The 22513-nt window shown below is 44.7% G+C and overlaps 1 protein-coding gene and 2 long non-coding RNA genes across 3 annotated transcripts in view; 2 read left to right on the top strand and 1 right to left on the bottom strand.

Annotated features, from left to right (window-relative positions):
* Positions 1–598: 598 nt before the first annotated feature.
* On the bottom strand, positions 599–5259 carry LOC133272527 (uncharacterized). Its single transcript, XR_009744458.1, has 3 exons — positions 4783–5259; positions 4461–4670; positions 599–2855 (listed from the first exon to the last, which is right to left on the bottom strand). It is a non-coding gene; the product is annotated as an uncharacterized LOC133272527 (long non-coding RNA).
* On the top strand, positions 5135–12611 carry LOC133272528 (uncharacterized). The gene is made up of 2 exons (XR_009744459.1): positions 5135–5256; positions 12405–12611. It is a non-coding gene; the product is annotated as an uncharacterized LOC133272528 (long non-coding RNA).
* A 1191-nt stretch (positions 12612–13802) lies between these two features.
* The window catches only part of TMEM131 (transmembrane protein 131), a 100446-nt gene continuing 91735 nt past the window's right edge, over positions 13803–22513 (top strand). Inside the window, exon 1 of the mRNA XM_061459725.1 lies at positions 13803–14018. Within this exon, the coding sequence (XP_061315709.1) occupies positions 13862–14018 (157 nt within the window). The 5' untranslated portion in view covers positions 13803–13861. The remainder of the gene's footprint in view (positions 14019–22513) is intronic.

Genomic DNA, 22513 nt, shown 5'->3' with positions numbered 1-22513 from the left:
AAACTGCAGAGTCTGTACCCAAAATGTCAGTACCAATGATAACACAGGCTACCTGAAAGGCCAGGAAAATCCAGACATCCACCTACTCATTTTTCAGACTGTGTAGCATATGACTCGTTCAGATGGAGAAAATATCTGGAGCTGTCTGAAGGGCAAATAGAAGCCGCTAATCATCAAACTATTCAAGTTCCTCCAGAAGAGACATTTTGAAAGACGGAGATGAAGACACACCTTAAGCACATAAAGCAGGAAAAAGCAGATGGAGCTGCTTTCAAATTTTAAGGCATTTAATCAAATTCTGCCATCAGAATTTCAGTCTGCCTCATCCTGCATGTTAAACTCCATGCGCAGATGTCTCTGACTTGGGTCTCCTTCTTTGAGGATCAAGGACCTAGGCAGCAACTGAAATCTGCAGCAACTGGAATCTACAGCAACTGATGTGTGACCTCTTTGCATGCTTCATCTACTGCGTTGTTCAGCTTGTGAATTGAAATCAACAGCACCTCACAAAAATGCCTCCCTATGCCATAGGGATATCTGAGTTCAATGTGCATTGGCAGGTAATCTGTGGCTGAATTAACTCTGGCCAGTGATTTCAGATGGAAGTGTCTGTGGCTGGGCTTCTGAGTCTCCATGGAGACAACTGGATAAATGATCCAAGCATGCTGATCATTTTCAAGTTCCCATGAAAACATCACTCGTGCTTCAGCAGTCTAAGAATTAACCAATACCTTTTCACCCAGGTACGGATACCCCTTGTCACTAGGGCATCATTGCAGTGTTGTTGGATATGCTCACCAGAAAAGATATGCGCAGCTGAGTACATCACCATTTTGGTAGGATCCCATTTAATTGAACAGATTTACAATGAAGTTTTAACACTCAAAAAAGCTTTAGGAACTTAAGAATGTATCTGTGTATCTTTCTGCTGAAGAGGGTATTTGGTTGGTCAGCACTCTGCTCAGGCTCATTCATTTTCTATTTCTTCCTCTTTTCTCTGTCTTTCTAATGTATCAGCAAATTGCTTCTGCAGTCAAGGGTGGTTTTACAGTAGATGCCTCTTCTTCCAGCAGAAAAATCAACACATAGAATTTACAACACAATTAGCAGCTATCTAGCATGGTTCAGAGGGTATGACACTCCAATACCATTTCAGCAATCTTGATTTTCTACCAGACTTACCACTGAAGGGTGTCCTGTGTTACAAAGTTCCAGCATTGCTGAATCAGTGTGGAATATGAGGGGAATAAATATCACACGTCCTGCTATTACACCAAATACCTATTAACTATACCAGAAATTGTGCCAGGTTGTCAAAACACTGAGGAGGCAATACTACTGTGCTGGCAGCAAAAGGGGGATGCATTGCTGCACCCCTGGGGAATGAATCTGGAAAGTCTGGAGCAAGGCATCTAACACAGACATGGCTGAATGGCAGCCAGTTCCCTTCACTGACGGCACTCTCCTGCATGGACCTAACCTTGTGTTGAAGTCTTCCGCTCTGTTGGACTCTGTGGAGGGAATGAGCTCTTGGTGCTGTATCTCCCAAGTTTGCTATGTCCCATTGCGTGGCACCACATGGGATAAGGCATGTGGACGCTAATAATGCATTAGGTCAAGTAGTGGTTTGTCACTCAGAATGGAGAGCTCTTGTCACTAAACTACTGCCACACAACACCCATTCCTAGCCAGCCTCCTCTGCGTGCCTTCACCTTTCATATACCCAACCTATATGCCAGACACAGATAATTAGGTGATCCCAGATCAGACCTGTCTGATGCCAGGACCACAGCAGGACAGACGGATTACAATATGGCAATTGCATGAACTGATACAGCAGTGGGGAAATGTGAAGAGGTTGGTCAAATGGATGAGGCTTACTGCATGCAACTTTCCAAGTGTGTATCCACAGCAACAGTTCACATCAGAGTTCATAAGAGTGATACTACAGCTACTACTATTGCCAGCAGAATACTGCATCAGTTCTTTTCTTAGTGTAAACCAATAACCCAAAATCACGCAGAATTTCATGGGTTTTATCATGGCAAAGCTGAAAGCAGGCTCTCGTTAGGCAAGCTTGTATTGTAAATAATGAGCCCAATCAGAAGTCTCAGAAGTCATCCCTTTCTCTGAGAAGGTTAACACCTGGATCATTACATTTAGTTCATCAAATGTAAAATTCTTAAAGTTAAGGATATAGTTTCTCAATGGGTTAACAAAAATCAGACATACATTGGACTTTAATTTAGGTGTATGATCATATGCGTGATTGGGCAAACAGAAACTAGAAGTAAACAAATGATAAAAAAGAAAATTTACCACTATATATTTAGAAAATCAAGTCATTAAGTAAAAATTAATGAGGGTTCACTGAAAATTAATCTTGTAGACAATCCTGAATATTAAAACCCCAGTGTATCATACCTACTGTTTTCTCCACTCACAAGTTTCACAACGCCACAAATAAAATGTTGAAACAAAGCCCTCCAATGACTTGAAGCTGTTATGGACATTGAAGCAGGGCAGGAGCCCTGAGCCACTTGTCCTTGCTGCAGGTTTGCCTTCAGCACAGAGGTCTAGCCAAAGTACCAGAGCTGCAAAGTATCAGTAACTAAAAGACACACCACAGATCCAAAGGCTGGAAAATTCAGTTTTAGGGTGCTCAAAAGTGTGTCCAAGTGATGCAAAAAACTGAAGTGATGCAAACTCGTTTTGGCAGCTCCAGCTTATTGAAACATTTCTGAAAGGACAACTTTTCCCCAGCAGACTCAACACTGGTACATGCATAGTTTCTGTGCAATCCATCATAACGTCAAGGCAAATGAGGCAATTTGAGGAACCGCAGCAAGAGTTATCTGGAAGAATGGTTTTATAGAGAAAGGTTAAAAGAGTTTAATACATCTAGTTTCATTAAAGCAGAGGTAGATACAGGCATGTCTCCAGCCAGCAAATGCTTAAGTAACGCAAACCTTAAGGACGGGGAAGAAATACTTGGGTTTATACATATGGGAACAAGTAGGAGTAAATGAAAAGAGGGTGGTGAAAGACTGAATATCAGGAAATCTTGTTGGCAGTGAAGAGCAGAGCTTGTGCAAATTTTTCAGAGGAAGTGGTTGGGAATTCCTTTAGTTATTTAAAAAAGAATTTGAAAAATACCAATAAACAAGCCACCAGGAGGAAGTCTGTACTAGCCAGAAAGTTGATTGGCTAATCCAACAGCCTCCTCTCTCCACATTTCTTTCTTTGCTTCGTTTATTTTCTACCAATTGACCATGTACAACATTTGGTAAAAGCAAAGAGAAAGTAACCTGAGGCACACTCATGACAGAAACACCAGTGCCGGTTTAAGAGCCTATTTCCCACAAGTTCCTCCCAGCTGAACCTGAGAAAGGGACTCCATGAACATTTCTCGTTTATTAAAGTGCAACATCACCTGGATTTGTTTCATGTACCACAGAAGAGGTAACCCCATGCATGACAGACAATGTGGTTCAAACATTTGGTTATTGCTTTTGCAGTCTGTCAGGCAGATCACCTCTAATGAGTACCAGCAGTTAAGGGGCTATAGCTTCTAATTAACAGTTCTGCCACCCTCCCAGAAGTTTCTGCTTCCATAGCAAAAGGTGGCAGGACAGAAACCACACACCTGTATTCTAGACATCCTGGTTCCTTGCCCAGAAAAAAAGCATAAATCATCAACCACTCCTGTGACATTACAGTTAGATGCTGACACTTGGGCGTCAGGAATAGTTTATACTGTAGCTCAGGAAATGTTGCGATCTTTACGTACACACCTTTTCACTTAAGTCAGGCAAAACTGAAGGCAGACCCACCATACCTCTTCTGGTGTTAAATTTACTTTGTCTTAGCAGTCATGCTAACAAAGCTCAAAACTGCTGCAGAATTCAGAGCATGGCTCCCCATTTCAAAGCCTTTCTGACAGTTCTCCAGTAGAACAGGAGATTTCTTCATCTGATGAGACAGCTGTTGAACTTTACACACTCATGTGATTTCTTTTTATCAACACAAGTATGTTTCCATAAGAACTATTTCTATGTTTTATTATAGTTTATTACAAGAAAGTTGGAGTTTTTTCAGTATAGGAATTGGTTTTTTTAAAAAAAACCTGCTCAGTAGGCTCAAGCAATACTGCAATATCCAAATGTTAATATTTATACACACTGCATGCACAAACCAAGCAATTTGAATAGCCTCAAACATGTATGAAATAAATTAACAGAATGCTTTTTGCTTTATCATTTACAGACATTGAAACATATTGTATTGTTTTTTCCTGCACAGAAAACAGTGGGAGTTCTGGACAAAGATGAAAGGGAGAATACATATTGTGAGCTATTTGTTTTATACACATCTAATAATATCTTTTGTAAAAGACATTCTGTATATAGAACAATTAAAAAATGCCCATATTTTAATGCTGTAAGGTTTAAGAATCATACATCCCATAATGGTAGGACTCACAGTTGTTCTCTCATTTATATCACAGCCTTTTTTTTTGAATAGCACAGTTGGCATTTCCATTTTTACTCCAAGGCAGATTTTGCCATCCTTACATCTTAGTTTCATTAGAGTTCCCATTCATTTTAGTGGGTAGGATGCTCTACAGCATGAATTACAGCAAGAAAGTCTGGCTGCTCAGTTGTGCAACTCTGCATTTGAAATACAAGAAATAGAAAAGAGCTGACTCCTTTTCCAGAAAAATAGTGTGTGTACAGCAGTAGTCTAGTGAAGAAGGCAAAATCAGACTCTTACAGGGCTCACCATAATAAATAAGCAGCACTAGCAGCTGTTGTCTTTCTTAGTTCTTCACTTAGATTTGATTCTGCTCTTTGATGTACATGTCCATCCCCCACAGAAGTCCAGATGTGAGCTTCTGCTCACAGCAGTGATAGGGCTTTGTGTTTACTGTGCTTTAGGTGGTTCCAAGAGCTGTGAACAGAGACTCATGTGCCTAAGTCACTGATTCATATATACCCTTTTTCAATGCAGTGGTCAAAAGATTATGCAAGTTTGAAAGATTAGTAAGAAGCCTTTAATTTGACTCTTCATATGTCTTCTGGAAATGATCATTGCTGCTGGGGAAGGCTTTGACCTAACGTTTCTCACTTTCTATTTTTCCCTTTAATATAAACCTAGTTGGTGCTGTGACCACAGTTCAACAACACAACAGTATCCAGAATTTCAAGGTGTCCTTAGGGCATTCTGAAAATAAAGAAGAGCGTATGTTATGACTGTGTAAGAGCCTGTCGTGGTTTAAACCCTAGCCAGAGAGCTTGTTCACTCACTCCCAGTGAGTGGTGCCGGGCTGAGAGCAATCGAGGGCCACCCACCCCCCCCCCCCCCAGGGCTCTCCCCTTCCCCACTCCCAGAGGAACGGGGAGGAGGATCGAAAGAGTGCAACTCCCATGAGTTGAGACAAGAACACTCCAACAACCAATGTACAACACAAATCACCACCGCTACTACCAACAACAACAACGATAAGGGAAAATAACAACGGAAGAGAATACAATACTACCGGCCAAGAAACGAGTCCCACCCGGAAGCCTGTGTCCTTCTGGGTAACTCCCAGTTACCCCCCACCCCGGGCATGACGTGCTGTGGTATGGAATACCTCTTTGGCTAGCTTGGGTCAGGTGTCCTGTTTCTGCTTCCTCCCAGCTTCCCCTCCTCCCTGGCAGAGCATGAGCCTCACAAAGTCCTTGGTCAGCGTAAACATCACTTAGCAACAACCGAAAACATCGGTTTCACCAGCACCGTTCCCAGGCTGGAAGTCAAAACACAGTACTGCACCAGCTACCACGAAAGAGAAACATGACTGCTACTGCTGAACCCAGGACATTATCCACCCCTTATTCCATACCATTCACGTCATGCTCAGATCCCACATTTTCAATACACCATCGCTCTCCCACATATATACATCCATATACCAAGAGACCAAGAGAAAGAGATCATTTTCTTAGTGCATGGACCAATCCCTGTAATGCTGCCGAGTCCATTCGGTCCATGATGTCAGGTTCCATCTCTTGTAACAATCTTTCAGGGCAGGAAAGGCTGTGTGCAGTATTGGATCGTTGCCTGCTGCTGCTGGTTGTTCCTTTACTGCGGAACTCATCCGGTTCTATCAAAGTTCATTCTCTGTTGGGATGATGGTTGGAGGGAAGTCAGGGCTAGTCGCTGGTGACCTGGAGACATCTAGTTGATGGGCTATAAAAGTATTACACAGCAGGTACCAGCATAAAATTAAGTTCATTGGTTGCTTTCCCCTAAAATCAAATCCCCTTGAGGTATACATCGGACTTCCCCATCTTCCCACATTACCCACCAAGTATATCCAGGTCCCTGAGCAAAAGCAATCCCACGAGTGGGTTTGCCTTTACCTGAAGCAGGAATAACCCAGACTGTCTTCCCAAGCAAATTCTTCATATGCACCACGAGAACTTTGTCCCCCTCTACAATATGTAAAAGTTCTGACTGGGCCGGGCCAGCCCTGTTGGCAGATCCTCTGGTGTTGACCAACCAGGTGGCCTTTGGTGTGTCTCCCAATGCTTGAAAGTTCCCCCACCCATTGCTCTCAGTTTAGTTTTAATATGTGATATACCCACTCAATGCCATGCTCTTTGGCCCAAATATCTATAAGGTTATTCCGGAAATGAGTCCCATTGTCTGACTCAATTCTCTCTGGGGTGCCGTGTCGCCACAAAATCTGTTTCTCAAGGCCCAGGATAGTGTTCCGGGCAGTGGCATGGGGCGCAGCGTATGTTTCCAGCCACCCGGTGGTTGCCTCCACCATGGTAAGCACATGGCGCTTCCCTTGGCGGGTTGGTGGCAGTGTGATATAGTCAATCTGCCAGGCCTCCCCATATTTATACTTCAACCATGGTCCTCCATACCAGAGAGGCTTTAACCGCTTGGCTTGTTTAATTGCAGCACATGTTTCACACTCATGAATAACCTGGGCAATAGTGTCCATTGTTAAGTCCACCCCTCGATCACGGGCCCATCTGTATGTTGCATCTCTGCCCTGATGGCCTGAAGTGTCATGGGCCCACCGGGCCAAAAATAATTCACCTTTATGTTGCCAATCTAAGTCCACCTGAGCCACTTCAATCTTAGCCGCTTTATCCACTTGTTCGCTGTTCTGGTGTTCCTCAGTGGCCCGACTCTTGGGTACATGGGCATCTACGTGATGTACCTTCACCACCAGGTTCTGCACCCGGGCAGCAGTATCTTTCCACAGTGCAGCAGCCCAGATGGGTTTACCTCTGCGTTGCCAGTTGCTCTGCTTCCATTGCTTCAACCACCCCCACAGGGCATTTGCCACCATCCATGAGTCAGTATAGAGATAAAGTACTGGCCACTTTTCTCGTTCAGCAATGTCCAGGGCCAGCTGGATGGCTTTCACCTCGGCAAACTGACTCGATTCACCCTCTCCTTTAGCAGTTTCTGCAACTTGTCGTCCAGGACTCCATACAGCTGCCTTCCATCTCCGATGCTTTCCCACAATACAGCAAGAGCCATCAGTAAACAAGGCATACTGCTTTTCACTTTCTGACAGTTTATTATATGGTGGGGCCTCTTCAGCGCGCACCACCTCCTCCTCTGGTGACATTCCGAAATGTTTGCCCTCTGGCCAGTCCATGATGACTTCTAGAATACCTGGATGACTGAGATTTCCTATTCGAGTTCGTTGTGTAATTAGTGCAGCCCATTTACTCTATGTAGCATCAGTTGCATGATGTGTAGAGGAGACCCTGCCTTTGAACATACAGCCCAGCACGGGCAACCGGGGTGCCAGGAGGAGCTGTGCTTCAGTGCCAATCACTTCCGAAGCAGCTCGAAGCCCTTCATAAGCTGCCAGTATCTCTTTCTCAGTTGGGGTATAGCTGGCCTCAGATCCTTTGCATCCCCGACTCCAAAAGCCGAGGGGTCAACCTCGAGTCTCCCCTGGAGCTTTCTGCCAGAGGCTCCAGATAGGACCATTCTCCCAGCTGCAGTGTACAGTACATTTTTTACATCTGGCCCTGTCTGGACAGGTCCAAGGGCTACTGCATGAACTATCTCACGTTTAATTTGCTCAAAGGCTTGTTGTTGCTCAGGGCCCCATTTAAAATCATTCTTCTTCCGGGTCACATGATAGAGAGGGCTTACAATCGAACTGTAATTTGGGATGTGCATTCTCCAGAACCCCACTGCACCCAAGAAAGCTTGCGTCTCTTTCTTACTAGTTGGTGGAGACATTGCTGTTATCTTCTTGATCACATCCGTGGGGATCTGTCTACGTCCATCTTGCCATTTTATTCCCAAAAATTGAATCTCCTGTGCAGGTCCCTTGACCTTACTCCGTTTTATGGCAAAACCAGCTTTCAGCAGGATTTGGATTATTTTCCTCCCTTTCTCAAAGACTTCTTCCGCTGTATCGCCCCACATGATAATGTCATCAATGTATTGCAGGTGTTCTGGAGCTTGCCCCTGTTCCAGTGCAGTCTGGGTGAGTCCGTGGCAAATGGTAGGGCTGTGTTTCCACCCCTGGGGCAGTCGGTTCCAAGTGAACTGGACAGCCCTCCAAGTAAAAGCAAACAGCGGCCTGCACTCTGCTGCCAAAGGAATTGAGAAAAATGCATTGGCAATACCAGTCATGGCATACCATTTGGCTGCCTTTGACTCCAGTTCATACTGAAGTTCTAGCATGTCCGGTACGGCAGCCCTCAATGGTGGTGTGACTTCATTCAGGCCACGATAGTCTACTGTTAGTCTCCATTCTCCATTAGACTTTCACACTGGCCATATGGGGCTATTAAAGGGCGAGCAGGTCCTGCTGATCACCCCCTGACTCTCCAGTCTATGGATCAGCTGATGGATGGGAATCAGGGAGTCTCGGTTGGTGCGGTATTGCCGCCGTTGCACTGTTGTGGTCGCAATTGGCACTTGTTGTTCTTAGACTTTCAGCAACCCCACAACAGAAGGATCCTCTGAGAGGCCAGGCAAGGTGGACAGCTGCTCCATTTCCTCAGTCTCCAAAGCAGCAATACCAAAAGCCCACCGGTACCCCTTTGGGTCTTTGAAGTACCCTCTCTTGAGGTAGTCTATGCCAAGGATGCATGGAGCCTCTGGACCAGTCACAATAGGGTGCTTTTGCCACTCCCTCCCAGTCAGGCTGATTTCAGCCTCCAGCACAGTCAACTCTTGGGATCCTCCTGTCACTCCAGAAATATAGATGGGTTCCACCCCTTGACAGCTTGATGGCATCAGGGTACACTGTGCACCGGTATCTACTAGAGCCTTATACTTCTGTGGGACTGATGTGCCAGGCCATCTGATCCACACAGTCCAGTAAATCCGATTGTCCCCTACCTCCACCTGGCTGGAGGCAGGGCCCCTCTAATGGTCATCACAGCATTGGACACTTAAGTCGTGTTGAAAGGGATTATTCTTCGTTATCACAGGAGCTGGAGTAAAATCAGCTCTTCCACTCCATCTGGGAAACTGCTCATCAGAGACTGAAGCTGTAGCTCTCATGGGATGATCAGTCTTGGCCCTTGCTCCCCTCTTCAATTCACTCACCCGTTCCTCCAAAGCTGAAGTAGGTTTTCCATCCCACTTTGTCATGTCTTCTCCATGATCCTGCAGGTATAAACCATAGGGTAGCCCGTGGCGTATACCTCCTGTATCTCCTCTCTTAAACAATAGGACGCCTTTTGTTAATAGCTGAGACGTGTGTTGGTACACGTGAGGAGCTGGATAAATCAGACAGATCGTCCCTCAATTGTTTGAGGTCCTGGGACAGTTTTTCCACAGCTGAGATGATGGAAGGGGTGAGATTGTCTTCAAACTCTCAGAGTTTATGAACCATTTCATCCACTGTTAGTGGTACTATGTCATTCCAGGTTACTGTTGCCAATGAATGGGCATATGATGACGGTGCATTCCGTGTAAGTTTTTGCCACATGGGTCGTGTACATTCAACTTCATCTGGATCTATGGGCATATCCCTGTTATTCGGCTTGATGTGATAGATCATCTCTACGACGGCTGATTCCCTCAGAGACTGGATGTCTTTGTCTATAGTAGTCCACTTGGCTGAATGACTCATAACATCATCCTTGTATGGAAACCTTTCTTTCACAGCTGCCAAAAGCCGCCTCCAAAGACTAAGGGACTTTTTCTCTCTTGCAATTGCTTTGTCAATTCCCCCTTCTCTAGCAAGTGATCCCAGCTGCTTGGCTTCTGTACCTTCTAGTTCGTGACCATTGGCCCCATTGTCCCAGCATTGGAATAACCAGGTGATGATGTGCTCCCCTGGTTGACAGGTAAAATCTTTTCGCATATTCCGTAGCTTGGTTGAGGTCCAAGGTTGAGAAGTTACCTCTTCCTCTTCTTCTTCGTCACGTGATGATGACTCCTGATCAGATGCTAGACCGGGTGGTGAATACATTGTTTCTTCGTCTCGCTTCACCCTTCTTGCCTCTTTTTTGCTTTTTCTCTTGTGTACAGGGGCAACCGATAATGGTAAGAATTGGTCCTCTGGTTTGGCTGCAGTGATTATCATTGTGGTTTGAGTAGCGACTGTACTTGTTGCTGGGGGTGGTGCAGCTGCTGTGCTTGGAGCTGGGGTAACCGCGCTGTCTGTTGCGGTTGAAGTTTGAGCAGCTGCTGTACTTGCCACTGGGGTAGCTGCGCTGTTCATTGCAGCCAAAGTTTGAGTAGTGACTGTACTTGTTGCTGGGGGTGGTGCAGCTGCTGTGCTTGGAGCTGGGGTAACCGCGCTGTCTGTTGCAGTCGAAGTTTGAGCAGCTGCTGTACTTGCCACTGGGGTAGCTGCGCTGTTCATTGCAGCCAAAGTTTGAGTAGTGACTGTACTTGTTGCTGGGGGTGGTGAAGCTGCTGTGCTTGGAGCTGGAGTAGCTGTGCTGACTGTTGCATTGCCCTCAGATCCACCGATATTTTTTTCCTTTTGAAGGTGCTGGATAGTGTTGAACAAGGCCCTGTAAGCATAGCCCAAGCCGCAGCACGTTGCCATGATTTGTCAGAATGACCACACACCTCATTTAAGTGTTTTACTAATTCTTCTGGATTTTGCAGTTGTTCGGTAGTGAAATTCCAAAGTACTGGAGGGGCCCACTGACCTAGATACTTGCCCATACTATCCCACACACCCTGCCACTCATGACTGTCCAGCCTCAGGGAAAATCTCCTGGTCCTCCTACATCGTCGTTTGACCCCAGACAAGACCCAAACCTGACTCTGCTTAACTCTTGAAATCAGCTGTGGGCAAAACACACTCTGTATGCGTGCTAGCATGGTGATTCCCATGACGATCAGCAAACAAGTCTCAACAGCATTAAAAGGCCATTCAAAAACCTCAAAACTCTCAAATGTAAATGGTCTGGGGGAAGGACTGGGAGGGTAAAAGGATGTCTCCTTCATAGGTTGAGCACCTGAGGAGAAAAAAGACGTGTAATTGCTAAGCACTTCTATTATATATCTCAAAAAGTATAAAGGTGGTGACCACACTGGGAACATAAGCCAGATCAGTTTCATGATCAATTATTCTATTGTATTACAAGTCATTACCATAAAGTACAATGAGACAAAAACCTTAGCCCAAGCCTCACAGTTGAAAAACACCAATACAGCAAATACCAGATGGACGTAAGATACGATATACTGAAACTGTGAGATCAAGAGGAACAACCTTGAGAGCCAATAAATCAGCACTGTGACAAGTGACTATTAATCTGGGCAAATCTTTCGTTATCTCAACCCCTCGTGCCCCATGTTGGGCGCCAAAAGAACCGTCGGGGTTTAAACCCTAGCCAGACAGCTTGCTCACTCACTCCCAGTGAGTGGTGCCGGGCTGAGAGCAATTGAGGCCCCCCCCCCCAGGGCTCTCCCCTTCCCCACTCCCAGAGGAACGGGGAGGAGGATCAAAAGAGTGGAACTCCCACGAGTTGAGACAAGAACAGTCCAACAACCAATGTACAACACAAATCACCACCACTACCACCACCAACAACAATGATAAGAGAAAATAACAACGGAAGAGAATACAATACCACCGGCCAAGAAAGAAGTCCCACCTGGAAACCTGTGTCCTTCCGGGTAACTCCCAGTTACCCCCCCCACCCCGGGCATGATGTGCTGTGGTATGGAATACCTCTTTGGCTAGCCTGGGTCAGGTGCCCCATCTCTGCTTCCTCACGGCTTCCCCTCCTCCCTGGCAGAGCATGAGCCTCACAAAGTCCTTGGTCAGGGTAAACATCACTTAGCAACAACCGAAAACATCAGTTTCACTAGCACTGTTCCCAGGCTGGAAGTCAAAACACAGCACTGCACCAGCTACCACGAAGGAGAAACTTGAGTGCTACTGCTGAACCCAGGACAGAGCCATAATAAATGTTACTATTTTTAGGTAGGCTGTGCATTAGTCAGTCCCTTAGAGATTTAGGATCTATTATACTATCCCAATCTATTATACTGTTGTGACAGCTGAAATTCCACCACGTGTTCAAGCACTTCAAACCTAACATAACGTGTTGATCATGTACGGAAACAAATGACTAAGGAACAGAGCATGGGTGCAAAAAGCTTTTTACTCTTAGCAGTTAAGCCAGTTCAACAGTACTACTATCTGTACTATAGACTTCTCTGTCACTTTATCTGAGATGACTTTAGCAGTTATCAATCCTGATCTCAGACAGATGATACCCAGACCAAGCTGAGGCTGTGCTTCGTATCTCTTTTATGAGCAGCAAAGCCACACTGCACGCCTGGCATCACAGCTCCTTTCAGCACTGGCAAAATGTGGCCATTTGCCAGCACACCCACTTGACAGGCATCAACCTCCTACTTGTAACATGCCTTCTTCCCCATTGCAAATTCATGCATTTCACAAAGTCCCTATGGCCGCTCGTGTCGCAGAAACAGATAGTGTCAGATACAAATCTTTCCTCAACAGTGGCTGCCATGTGGTATCACACCTTGCTTTAGCAGCGGGCCTCACACTACACCTCAAGCGCACACCACCTCCTTATCCTCTGATTTCTAGTGCCGGTGAGGCTGATGTGCAGACAGGCCCGGCCCGGCCCGGCCCAGCGGATTCCCACACTGGGACAGCTATTGACATACAGGTCCCTCAAAATCCCGAGACTCCAAAGGAGTGGCTGGGAGGCTAAGGCATGGAATAGGATATAAACACCGCACAGAAACGGTCCCGCCGAGAAGCCGCTGCCCCCGTTCGCCAGCGAGGCCGTAATGCGCCGCACACAGCCCGGGTAAGCTGACCTCCCTCCGCCAAAGCCCCGCACTCAACCACCATCCCGCCGCCATCTTGGCTGTGGGCAGGACTAGCCCTGCTACTCTCTGTAAGGAAACAATACAGCGACACCCTAACTCTTCAAACGACAGGGTGAAGAGATTACTGAGGAAGCGGAATGACCCGTCCGCTAGGAGACCTAAAGTTACATTAGAAAATAAATCCGAATAAAAAACCCCAAACAAGCCACTGCCCGAACTGTCTCCCACAGGCAGGGAACACAGGGACTTGCCCGCACTTAAAATGGCACTTACTTCCCCCGTCGCCTGGAAGCCCCGCCCCAGGCAGCAAGGTACGCGCCTCTGTGTGCGTGCGTGCGCGTACCCCTGCGGAATGCCCCCCCCCTCCCCCCCCCGTGACACACGCGTCAGGAGACGCAGCGCGCTGCGGGGTGCCTGCCCCGCCCCGCCCCCCCGCCTTCCATCTACCCCGGGCCCCGCCCCTCCCCTCCCCGAGCTCCTCCGCGCGTGCGCCGCGGCCCGGCCGGAGACCCGGCGGACCCGCACCGGCTGCGGCAGTGCGATGACGGCGCGGCGGGAGGCGGCAGCGGGCCCCGGTTCTCCCGGCTGCCCTGGCTCCCCCTTCCCTCGCGCCGGCAGCTGGGCAGCTGTCTGGCGGGTCGCGGCGCTGCGCTTGGCCCTGGCGGTGCTTCTCCACACGGCCCGGGCCGAGAAGGAAGGTGAGACCCAGATTTCTTTTCCTTTATGTCCTTCCTCCGGCGGCTGTTGTGGAGCCGGTGGCGGCTGGGGCTCTGGGGAAGGGACGACGCGGGCGCGTGTCTTGGTGGGGGAGCGGCTGGTGGGGCGAGCGGCCTCTTCGCCCCTTCCCCCTCGGCGGAGTCGCCGGGTCCTGCAGCCGCCGACCGTGCGCTGCCGTGTCCCTCCGTCTTCTCCGTCCCCTTCTTCCCGGCCGCGGCTGCCGGGGTGCGCCGGCGGGTCTGTGTGTGTGGTGGTGAAAGAGATGAGGGTTGCTGACTCTGTAGTGAACTCGATGGGGTTTCTCCCCCCTGACAGCAGTGGAGCTGGAGCTGCCCTTTAAAAAGGAGAGAGGGGAAAGAAAGGGGAGGGAGAAAGAAAAAGGCAAGCGCTTTCTCGCGTTGAGCTGGTTTCCCTGCGGCAAGCTTCCAGTAGGAGAGCGAGCCAAGGCAAACAGGCGGGCAGACCTGGCTGAGAAAGGGCAGAAATGCAGGCTCGGAAGTAACAGCGGGACCCCCTTCGCCTCGCCGAACTTCTGACAGGTGTCTGACGCCTTCCCCAGGCCGGTGGCGTTTTTTCTCCAAACTCTAGTGAAAGTCAGAACTTTTCAGGACTTCTTAACTTGCAGCGTCTTTGATTTTGGCACGTTGTCTTTTCATTGTGGTTTAACTAGGCAAAAAGAGCCCCGAGCGAAACACCTAAGCATGTTCCGTACCATTGCTGAGAACGGCATTAAAGCATTTCCAAGGTGCAGGCTCCCGGTCTGCTTAAAGCTGTGTCTGTGTGGCAGTGTTTGAAAAGCAGCAGATAAACGTAATGTGTTGCAGAAGTAGGTGAAGCAGATCTACTTTGACACGAGCATTTGCTTTTCGAACAAGTTGCTGCACTGGAGGAGGATATACTGGAAGGCGGTTGAAGTGTATGAGGGCAGATGAGGTCTGAGGGGATGAATAAAAAAAGAATAAGAAGGGTATGAAATAACAGTTTAGTGAGTTTAGTTTAGTTAATTATGTTTCAAGACCAAACTTGAGGGAAGAAATGCATCCTAGCAGTGCATGTATAAGAATAAATGTAGGTACACCCTTAATTTTCTAATGAAAGGCTCAACTTGAGTAATTTTCCAGTAATTCGTTTTTACAGATATGATGATGCTGATATTAAGATGGTAAAAAAAAAAAATTTGCATCACAGCCACTCTTTTTTATTTTTCTTCAGAAAATGTAACATTTAGAAAACAGTGTGAAGAAGATACAATATCCTTAGTGAGGAGAACTTGTAAGTCTGTCAGTTCAGACTATACTGTCTTGAGGTGCTAGAAGTTCAAATGCTTCAGAAGTACCTGGTTTTTGATCCTGATTTTGATAGCATTTTTTACAGGTAGTGGCATGTAAGCTTTATCAGTGATGTCATATACTGGTATGATGGAGTTGATTCATGCCCTAAAACTTGTGACAGCTGGGGCCATGGCCTGGCTTTGTTAATTTGTGAAGGAGTTAGTGTTTTTCTCTATGGGCTTCCTTGGCACTCCTAAATAAACGAAGGCAGGTTTAGATTCACAGAGTTTAAATGGATGTGATTAAGTCCTTCAAGAAAATGGACTAGCTTGTACTGATAGCCATTTCCTTCAATTGATACAGTCTAATACTTAAAACTTATCCTAGCAACACTTCTGTAGTTTTCAAAAAGTGCATTCAATTTGAATATATATATATTTTTTTTTCCTTTTCCGATTTCCAACACTCATTTTTCTTCCCAGGATTTCTGCTGCTTGAGTGTAGTCTACAAGTGGTGCATTTAAGCTCACTAAGTCTTGGTTTGGTGGTTTGGGGTTTTGTTGGTTTAGATTTTTTTAATTTTTTTTTTAATTTGCTTGTGGGTTTTTTGGTGGTTTTGGTTTTGATTTTTCGGGGGGGGGGGTGTGGTTTAATCTGTTATGAGCCCTTTAGAATTCCTTCATGATCTGCATTTGTGGATCACACTTTGCAAACTGTTGTCTTGGAGCCTTTCTTTTGCTGAGTGGAATGTCTGTTGATACTCTGGGTAAAAGAACAGTGGAGTTTTAAAGCAAGACAGTCAAAGTGACTTGTGAGATCCACTCCCACTGATCTTAAACTACAGTCTAAGTGCCAGTCTGCAAGGGGCAGTAACTGAGCATAGGAAAAGATGGACCAGCTTGGACAGTGGCCCCTTAGGCCAAGGTAGGAGCTCAAAATGGAGAGGGAAGGGTGCTTCAGGCTCTGTCCTTCAGTGCCTTAGCCTTTTGCCAGGTTGTGTCAATTTAAACATAGTAAGACAGAGTTTCAAAAGAAAAAGCTTGAAGTAAGGAAATAGCTAGGAATATCCTTTACGTTTCCCAAATGTGGGCATACATGTTTCACTGCAGCTGCAGGAAGGAAGCTGTGGAGAGAAATTGGTTGTGCATTCTTCTTGCTCCTGTGCTATTTCTACACTGCTTAGTGGAAGGTGACTGTAGTAAGACAAAGCTTAGTATATATTCCAGAGAAGTTGCTAACAGAGAAATGATAGAAGTGACAGAGGAATAGATCAGAATATTGCAAAATAAAGTGAAAAATGAAGGTGGAAGACATTCTTTTCCTCTTGCGTTGCGTGTACCTGAGCAGACACTGGGGAGAGATGGAGCTGATGCGTGAAAGAGTATGCTGGCTTCATGCTCCTATGGAGAAGGAGCAGCAAGCAGTTCTTTATGGAGCTATTGTGAGTAGGAAGAAGATTGATGCTGGAGTATTCCAGATTGACATGATTGCTTCTAGTCCCCAATCTGAGTTAAAGAGTTGGAGGGTGAAATTATAACATAAACAGCTTTGCCATTTATCTAACAGCAAAAAGCAAACCTGAAGTCCTTTATATAGGCAAACTGTAAATCAGACTCACAGGGAACAGTGATACTGCTGTACACTTTCTCTGTGCTAGAGAAATAGAACTTGTGGGAAGTATCTGGTATCTGAACGAATCTGAGAGCAGAGAAAACTGCATGTGGACCAGCCAAAACCCATCAGTTTCAGACTAAACACTGATATGTGACTTTTCTCTCTTTCCTTTTTTTTTTTTTTTCTGTCTAGCTGTGTCCTCAGAACCCATGTATTGCTGAGAAATGAATAAGACTGAGGAGGTTGTAAAATGTTTTGGTTTTTTCACTTAGGAAATCTGTGAACCCATAGCAAAAGAATGACATGGCAGGGGAAAAAAAATTGCATTCAGTCTTAGAGCCACTTGTCATTTAGGAGGGGCAAAAATAATGTAAGGGTTTCTTTTGCAAATACATATGATTTTCAGGCTTTTTGTAGGCTCATCCTTTCCTAGTGTAATTATCATGTTCTATATTGCCACATGGATTGAGGACAACTTTCAGTTTATATTTGGGGGTGTGTGTTTTTTGTTGTGGGTTTTGTTTTGTTTTTTTTAGTTTTTTTTTTTCTAAAGCTCGACATATTCTCTGCTAGTATCCTAGAAGCCGAGATAGTGTAAATGATAGGTAAAATAATCATGAAGTTAAAGGAAGGTGTCATTAAAACAGTGCATTGGCGTGCAGGAGTTCTGGCTCCAGTTTTGTCATTCTGTCCTAGACAAGTATCTTTTCCTTTTGACTTTTTACCAGTATCCAAAATGTCAATCCAGGATATTTCATATGAGTATCAAAAGTAGACTAATGCTGTAACGTGATGTGGAAGGTGAGGCTTATGTCTCAAATAATATAAAATAATTTCTTCACATATGCTGCTTGTTTGTCATATCCTGCTGTCAGAACTAATAGATAGCATTTTTATTTTAATGTTAATGTTTTAACCCTGACTTAAATCCAGAAAGAATGACCTCAATAGAACTAAAAACACTCTAGCTGCTGAAGTAGCACATCAAAATTATGAACAGTGTGAAGAAAACAGCAAGAATAAAAATTGACCATGCTATTTCACTGTCATTTTGAAACTGAAGTATGGAAGAGCTGATTAGGTTTGTACTATGTCTTTGGTCTCGTGAATGATAAATATTAACAGTGTGCTTGGATTGAAAGGTCTCATACTTGTCTGCAGAATCTTTGGGCTAAATTAAATGTAAGGAAAAATGATAATGCAATGGACAGAAAATTGAGACCCCATGTTCTCTGTGGCCTTATGTGTAATGCTGAAATGGTTGCTATTCCCCTCTGCATCTCTTTCTCCCTCACTGACATCCAGTTATATTGCACGTGTCAGGCAGACTGAGGTACCCTCACCTGTAGAGTTTTATTGAAGGACAGTGTGCTTCAGTTCAGGGCCTTGGATTGTAAACTCTTGAAGCAACTTGCTATGTATTTGTATAGTGCCTAACAGGATGAAGCTGCTCCAAAGCTTGCAGAAGTCTATAGGTGTTGTTTTATACAAAACTTTCGCTTGTGATTTTTGTGTTTGATTGACAGTGTTGCAGTAGGGGTTACTTTGAGTCATTTGGATACATTTGTGCATGTTCAAATTTCAGCTGTTTGCAGTAAAGCTCGGGCATTTCCTGTGTGTCACTTTATTTCGAAAACTGCTCCTTTTTGCTCTGACTAAAGTCATACATGTGAAGATTCCATGGTGTAATTTACTAAGTTTGTAAGTATAAAGAATCTTTCAAACTGTAAATCTGGTAAATCACCTGGGAGTTCATCAGTGAACGGTGGATGTTGTGGTTCAGCAGTAAAAGCTGTGTGACTGAAGCACAGGCTACAACTGGTTTGGTTTGTTCCTATGTTTGTGGGTTCAGCAAGAAGAAAAGTCAGTAAAGATCTTCCTTTTTCTCTTGCTAGCAACTGCTGTTCTGTGTGGTGCATCTGACTTTGTCAGTCTACAGCATGAACTTATCAGGGTGTAACAAGCTGTGAGAAGTCTTTTTTTTTTTTTTTTTTTTCCCCTAAAAGACAGCATTTGAAGTAGATCTGCACTCTTCATGGAAATAAGTGGGGGTATTCAGAACTAGCCTGGGTAATAGCTTGAGCAGCCTGCTCTGAGTGGACAGACTGATCAGGCAGCTGGGGTGGAGGCCTCTGGAGTCACTTCCAGCCTGTCTTATCTTGTAGTTAACAAAAGGTGAGCACACTGCATGCTCTGTAATAAACAGAAGCAGCTACCTGTGGTAGTTGCCAAATTTGTGACTATTTGAGTTTAAACTACAGTTATCTTAAAAGAATCATTTATGTTTTTTTTTCTAGAAGTTTGTGTTAGTATTACAGCATTTTAAATTATTCATACCCAGGTAGGGGATGCAGAATTTCTTCTTGTATGGAGAGTATATTGGCACGTTGCTGGAATGGCCTTTATTTTGTGATTGACTTGTTTGGCATTAGTAATGGGGCTTGTTAATTTGGAAATAGGAACATGGTTCAACTTAGTTTGCTCACTGCCACCCACCTTTCTTATATGGGGAAATTGTTAACAAACAGTCCAGATATGGAGGCAGTGATTCTTGCCACCAACTTCCCTTCTTCCATTTCATAAAGCTTGTAAACGGACTATGTAGATGCCTAATTTAGGAAACCAAAGGAACTAATGACCGTGAGAGTTAAAGTTGCCTTTCTAGTCATAAATACAGGCAAAGAATAATCCTGCCAGATATGGGTTTGTTAGAGGCAGTTGGTAAAATTTTAAAAAGTGATGAAGGAATCTTGGCTATTTCTGTTTTCTGGACTGTCTACGTGGAATAATCAGTGATTTACTTGCTGTAGAAAGAAGGATGTGATGCATCATCTGCACTGAACACTTTAAATCTGCTTCAAAAATTTTCTGATAAGTTGGCTTGGATAACTTGTATTCTGGAATATAAAAAAGGCTAAAGCAGGACTGTGTGGACTTGCACACTCCCTTTCTTTTTGAAAGCCTTGGATGTAATGGGAAAACAGCAAGAGGTGAAGGATTGCAGTGTAATTCTGCTGTATGAAAAGGAGACACACACTCCCCCCCCCCGTTTGAGATTTTCCTGCTACACTTACCAGATCTGTTTTCTCACTAAGACTGTCATAAAGGGATTTTCATAACTCTCCTCCTACTGCCTGGTATGCATAGCGGTAGAGAATGATTTGAGAACAACTGGAGTTTTACTGTAGTTACTGAGCTGTCTTTAGGAATACCTGAATAAAATTTAATGTAAGGAGGTGTACAGGAAGTGAAACTATGTACCTAACAGTTCCTTCTGTCTGTGTGCTGTAGAAAGTTACAAAATGTTATTCAATAGAACTGCTTAACTGACTAATACAACATGCCTGGGCTTTAAAAATTATTTAATCAGTGCATCCATTAACTATTCTTCATAAACCAATCTTTATTAACAGTGATGTTTTAAGACAAATTTGAGGATTTTTTCAGTTCAACATCTTGATCTATGTTGGTGTATACAAATTGTGTATAATAGAATATACACAGACTGTTAAAAGTTAAACTTAAAAAAATCCTGAAGAACCCTTGGTTATAAGTTTTTTAAAAATTATTTTAAGTTGGGAGTACAGCTAATAGTGGTATTAAACAGATTAATTCACCATTTGAGGGAATGATGATAGAATAAGAGACAAAATTGTAGACAAGCATGGTACTGACTTAAACTCTGGCTTTCACTAAACCTCTGTTTCCTTACAGGCATACTCTGTTGGAAACATCTCAAGGTGGTTTCCTCAGTGTGAAATTGGATGGCTTCAGCATAGTTTGATGTGACTAGCTTAGGAAATTTGTTTTGTAGTGGATAAGCTGCAGACTTAAAATGTCTGGCTCAGATTGAAGATGATGGAAGATACTGGTATGGAGATAAAGAAATAAGCTATTTTTCATGACATCTGCTTCCACTAAGGGATTTTTGGGTCCCCCATTTGAGATGTTGATATATGAAGTGAATTTAAAAACTGGTTGTCTGCAGCTTGTAAATAAATCTGAAATTATCTAGCAATATAGATAAAGTCTCAATGAATCAGTGATTTACACCAAAATTCTGTACAAATATTTGCTGGTGAAGTTTATAGGTAATGATAGAAGCTATTGAGGCAACTAGATAAACTGCAACATGTTTGGGTTTGGCTTATTCCCAGCAGTGGTTCGTGCTCTGCCTTGGAGGCTGGTTACAAGGAGTTCCTCTTGGCTCTATTCTGGGACCTGTCCTGCTTAATATCTTTGTCACTGATCTGGAGTTGGAGTATACCAAATGTGGAGAGCAGTCAGTATGCTCAAGGGCAGGGCTGCGTTTCGGAGAGATCTAAGCAGGACAGAGGAATGACCTGGCAGGACGTTCATGAAATTCAAAAAGGATAAATGGAAAGTACTTCATGTGGGACAGAATAACCACTTGTGGGGAATACAAGCTGGAAATGCTGTACTTGAGTCAGCAATGTACCCGTGCTGTGTACAAGAGTGTAGCCACTAGACCGAACAAAGTGATTATTCCTGTTTACTCGGCACTTAAGAGACCACACCTAAGCCACTGCATCCAGTTTTGCTCTCCACCATCCCACTGTAAGGCTGCAAAGATGGTCTGTGGGCACATGACCTGTGAAGAGAAGATGAGGGATCCAAAGCTGCATGGAGATGAACCTTTGAAGGTAACTTGTGGCAGCTTGCCAGTATTGCAGTAGACATTAGGAAGAAAATGGACTCCTCAGGTGCATGGTAGGAGCCTGAGAGACAGTGGTCAAAGTAAAACAGGGAAAGTTTGTTTTGTACCAGGGACATGCTGGTCTGCGATGATCTGAATAAGAAAGGTACTCAGACAACATAAAATATCATTGAAAATGCGGTTTATCAGAGCTAACACTGTAAAGAGAAAATAGTATAGATAATCTTGCATCTCTTTTGATGCTGGGAATCCTGAACTGTGCAGCATCGAACAGGCCTCCAGTACGGTGCAGTGTGCAGACCCTGTCCATGGAAAGGGTTATCCCATGTTGGTCCTTTGTTGGATTCTTGTTGGAATTGTTTGGAGCTCTTGTTGGATTTCCTTACAAGAAAACAATTTAATAATTTCTACTGTCAAGCAGAAAGCATGCTCACATGAGAACTTCTAGCTTCACTTCTAGATAAAGGCAGGGCCACCCAGGTGGCATAATTGCTGGTACTAAGTGGGAGCTGCCTCTGGGCTCCTCTGTTACAGTGAGCTGGCTGAGCTCATCCTGCAGCCAGGGGGTACGTGGCAGCACAGCACAGTCCTGAAAGCCAGCCCGTACATGCAGCACAGGCATAGGCCTACTCAGGTTTCTTCTTGTGTGAATCACTGACTCCTTGATGTATTACCATCTTCCAGTCAGGATCTCTACAGTGTTCTGGCTTGACATAGAGAGACTGTATTTCATGATGAGGACAGTAAGGCATTGAAACTGATTTCCTGGAGAGACTGTGTAATCTCTGACCTTGGAGGTTTTCAAGACCCAGCTAAACAGAAGCCTAAGGAACATTGTCCAAATTCAGCATTCACTGTGCTTCAGCACAAGGTTGAGCTAGATGACATCTTAAGGTCCATTCCACCCTGAATT

This window comes from Pezoporus flaviventris, unplaced genomic scaffold (genome assembly GCF_033815535.1).
Source record: "Pezoporus flaviventris isolate CSIRO_AGI_PZ_B2104156 unplaced genomic scaffold, CSIRO_AGI_Pfla_v1 ptg000030l, whole genome shotgun sequence".
In the NCBI taxonomy this organism is placed as follows: domain Eukaryota; kingdom Metazoa; phylum Chordata; class Aves; order Psittaciformes; family Psittacidae; genus Pezoporus; species Pezoporus flaviventris.
Note: the sequence above shows the minus strand (reverse complement) of the source record. Positions and strands in the feature narration are given on the sequence as shown.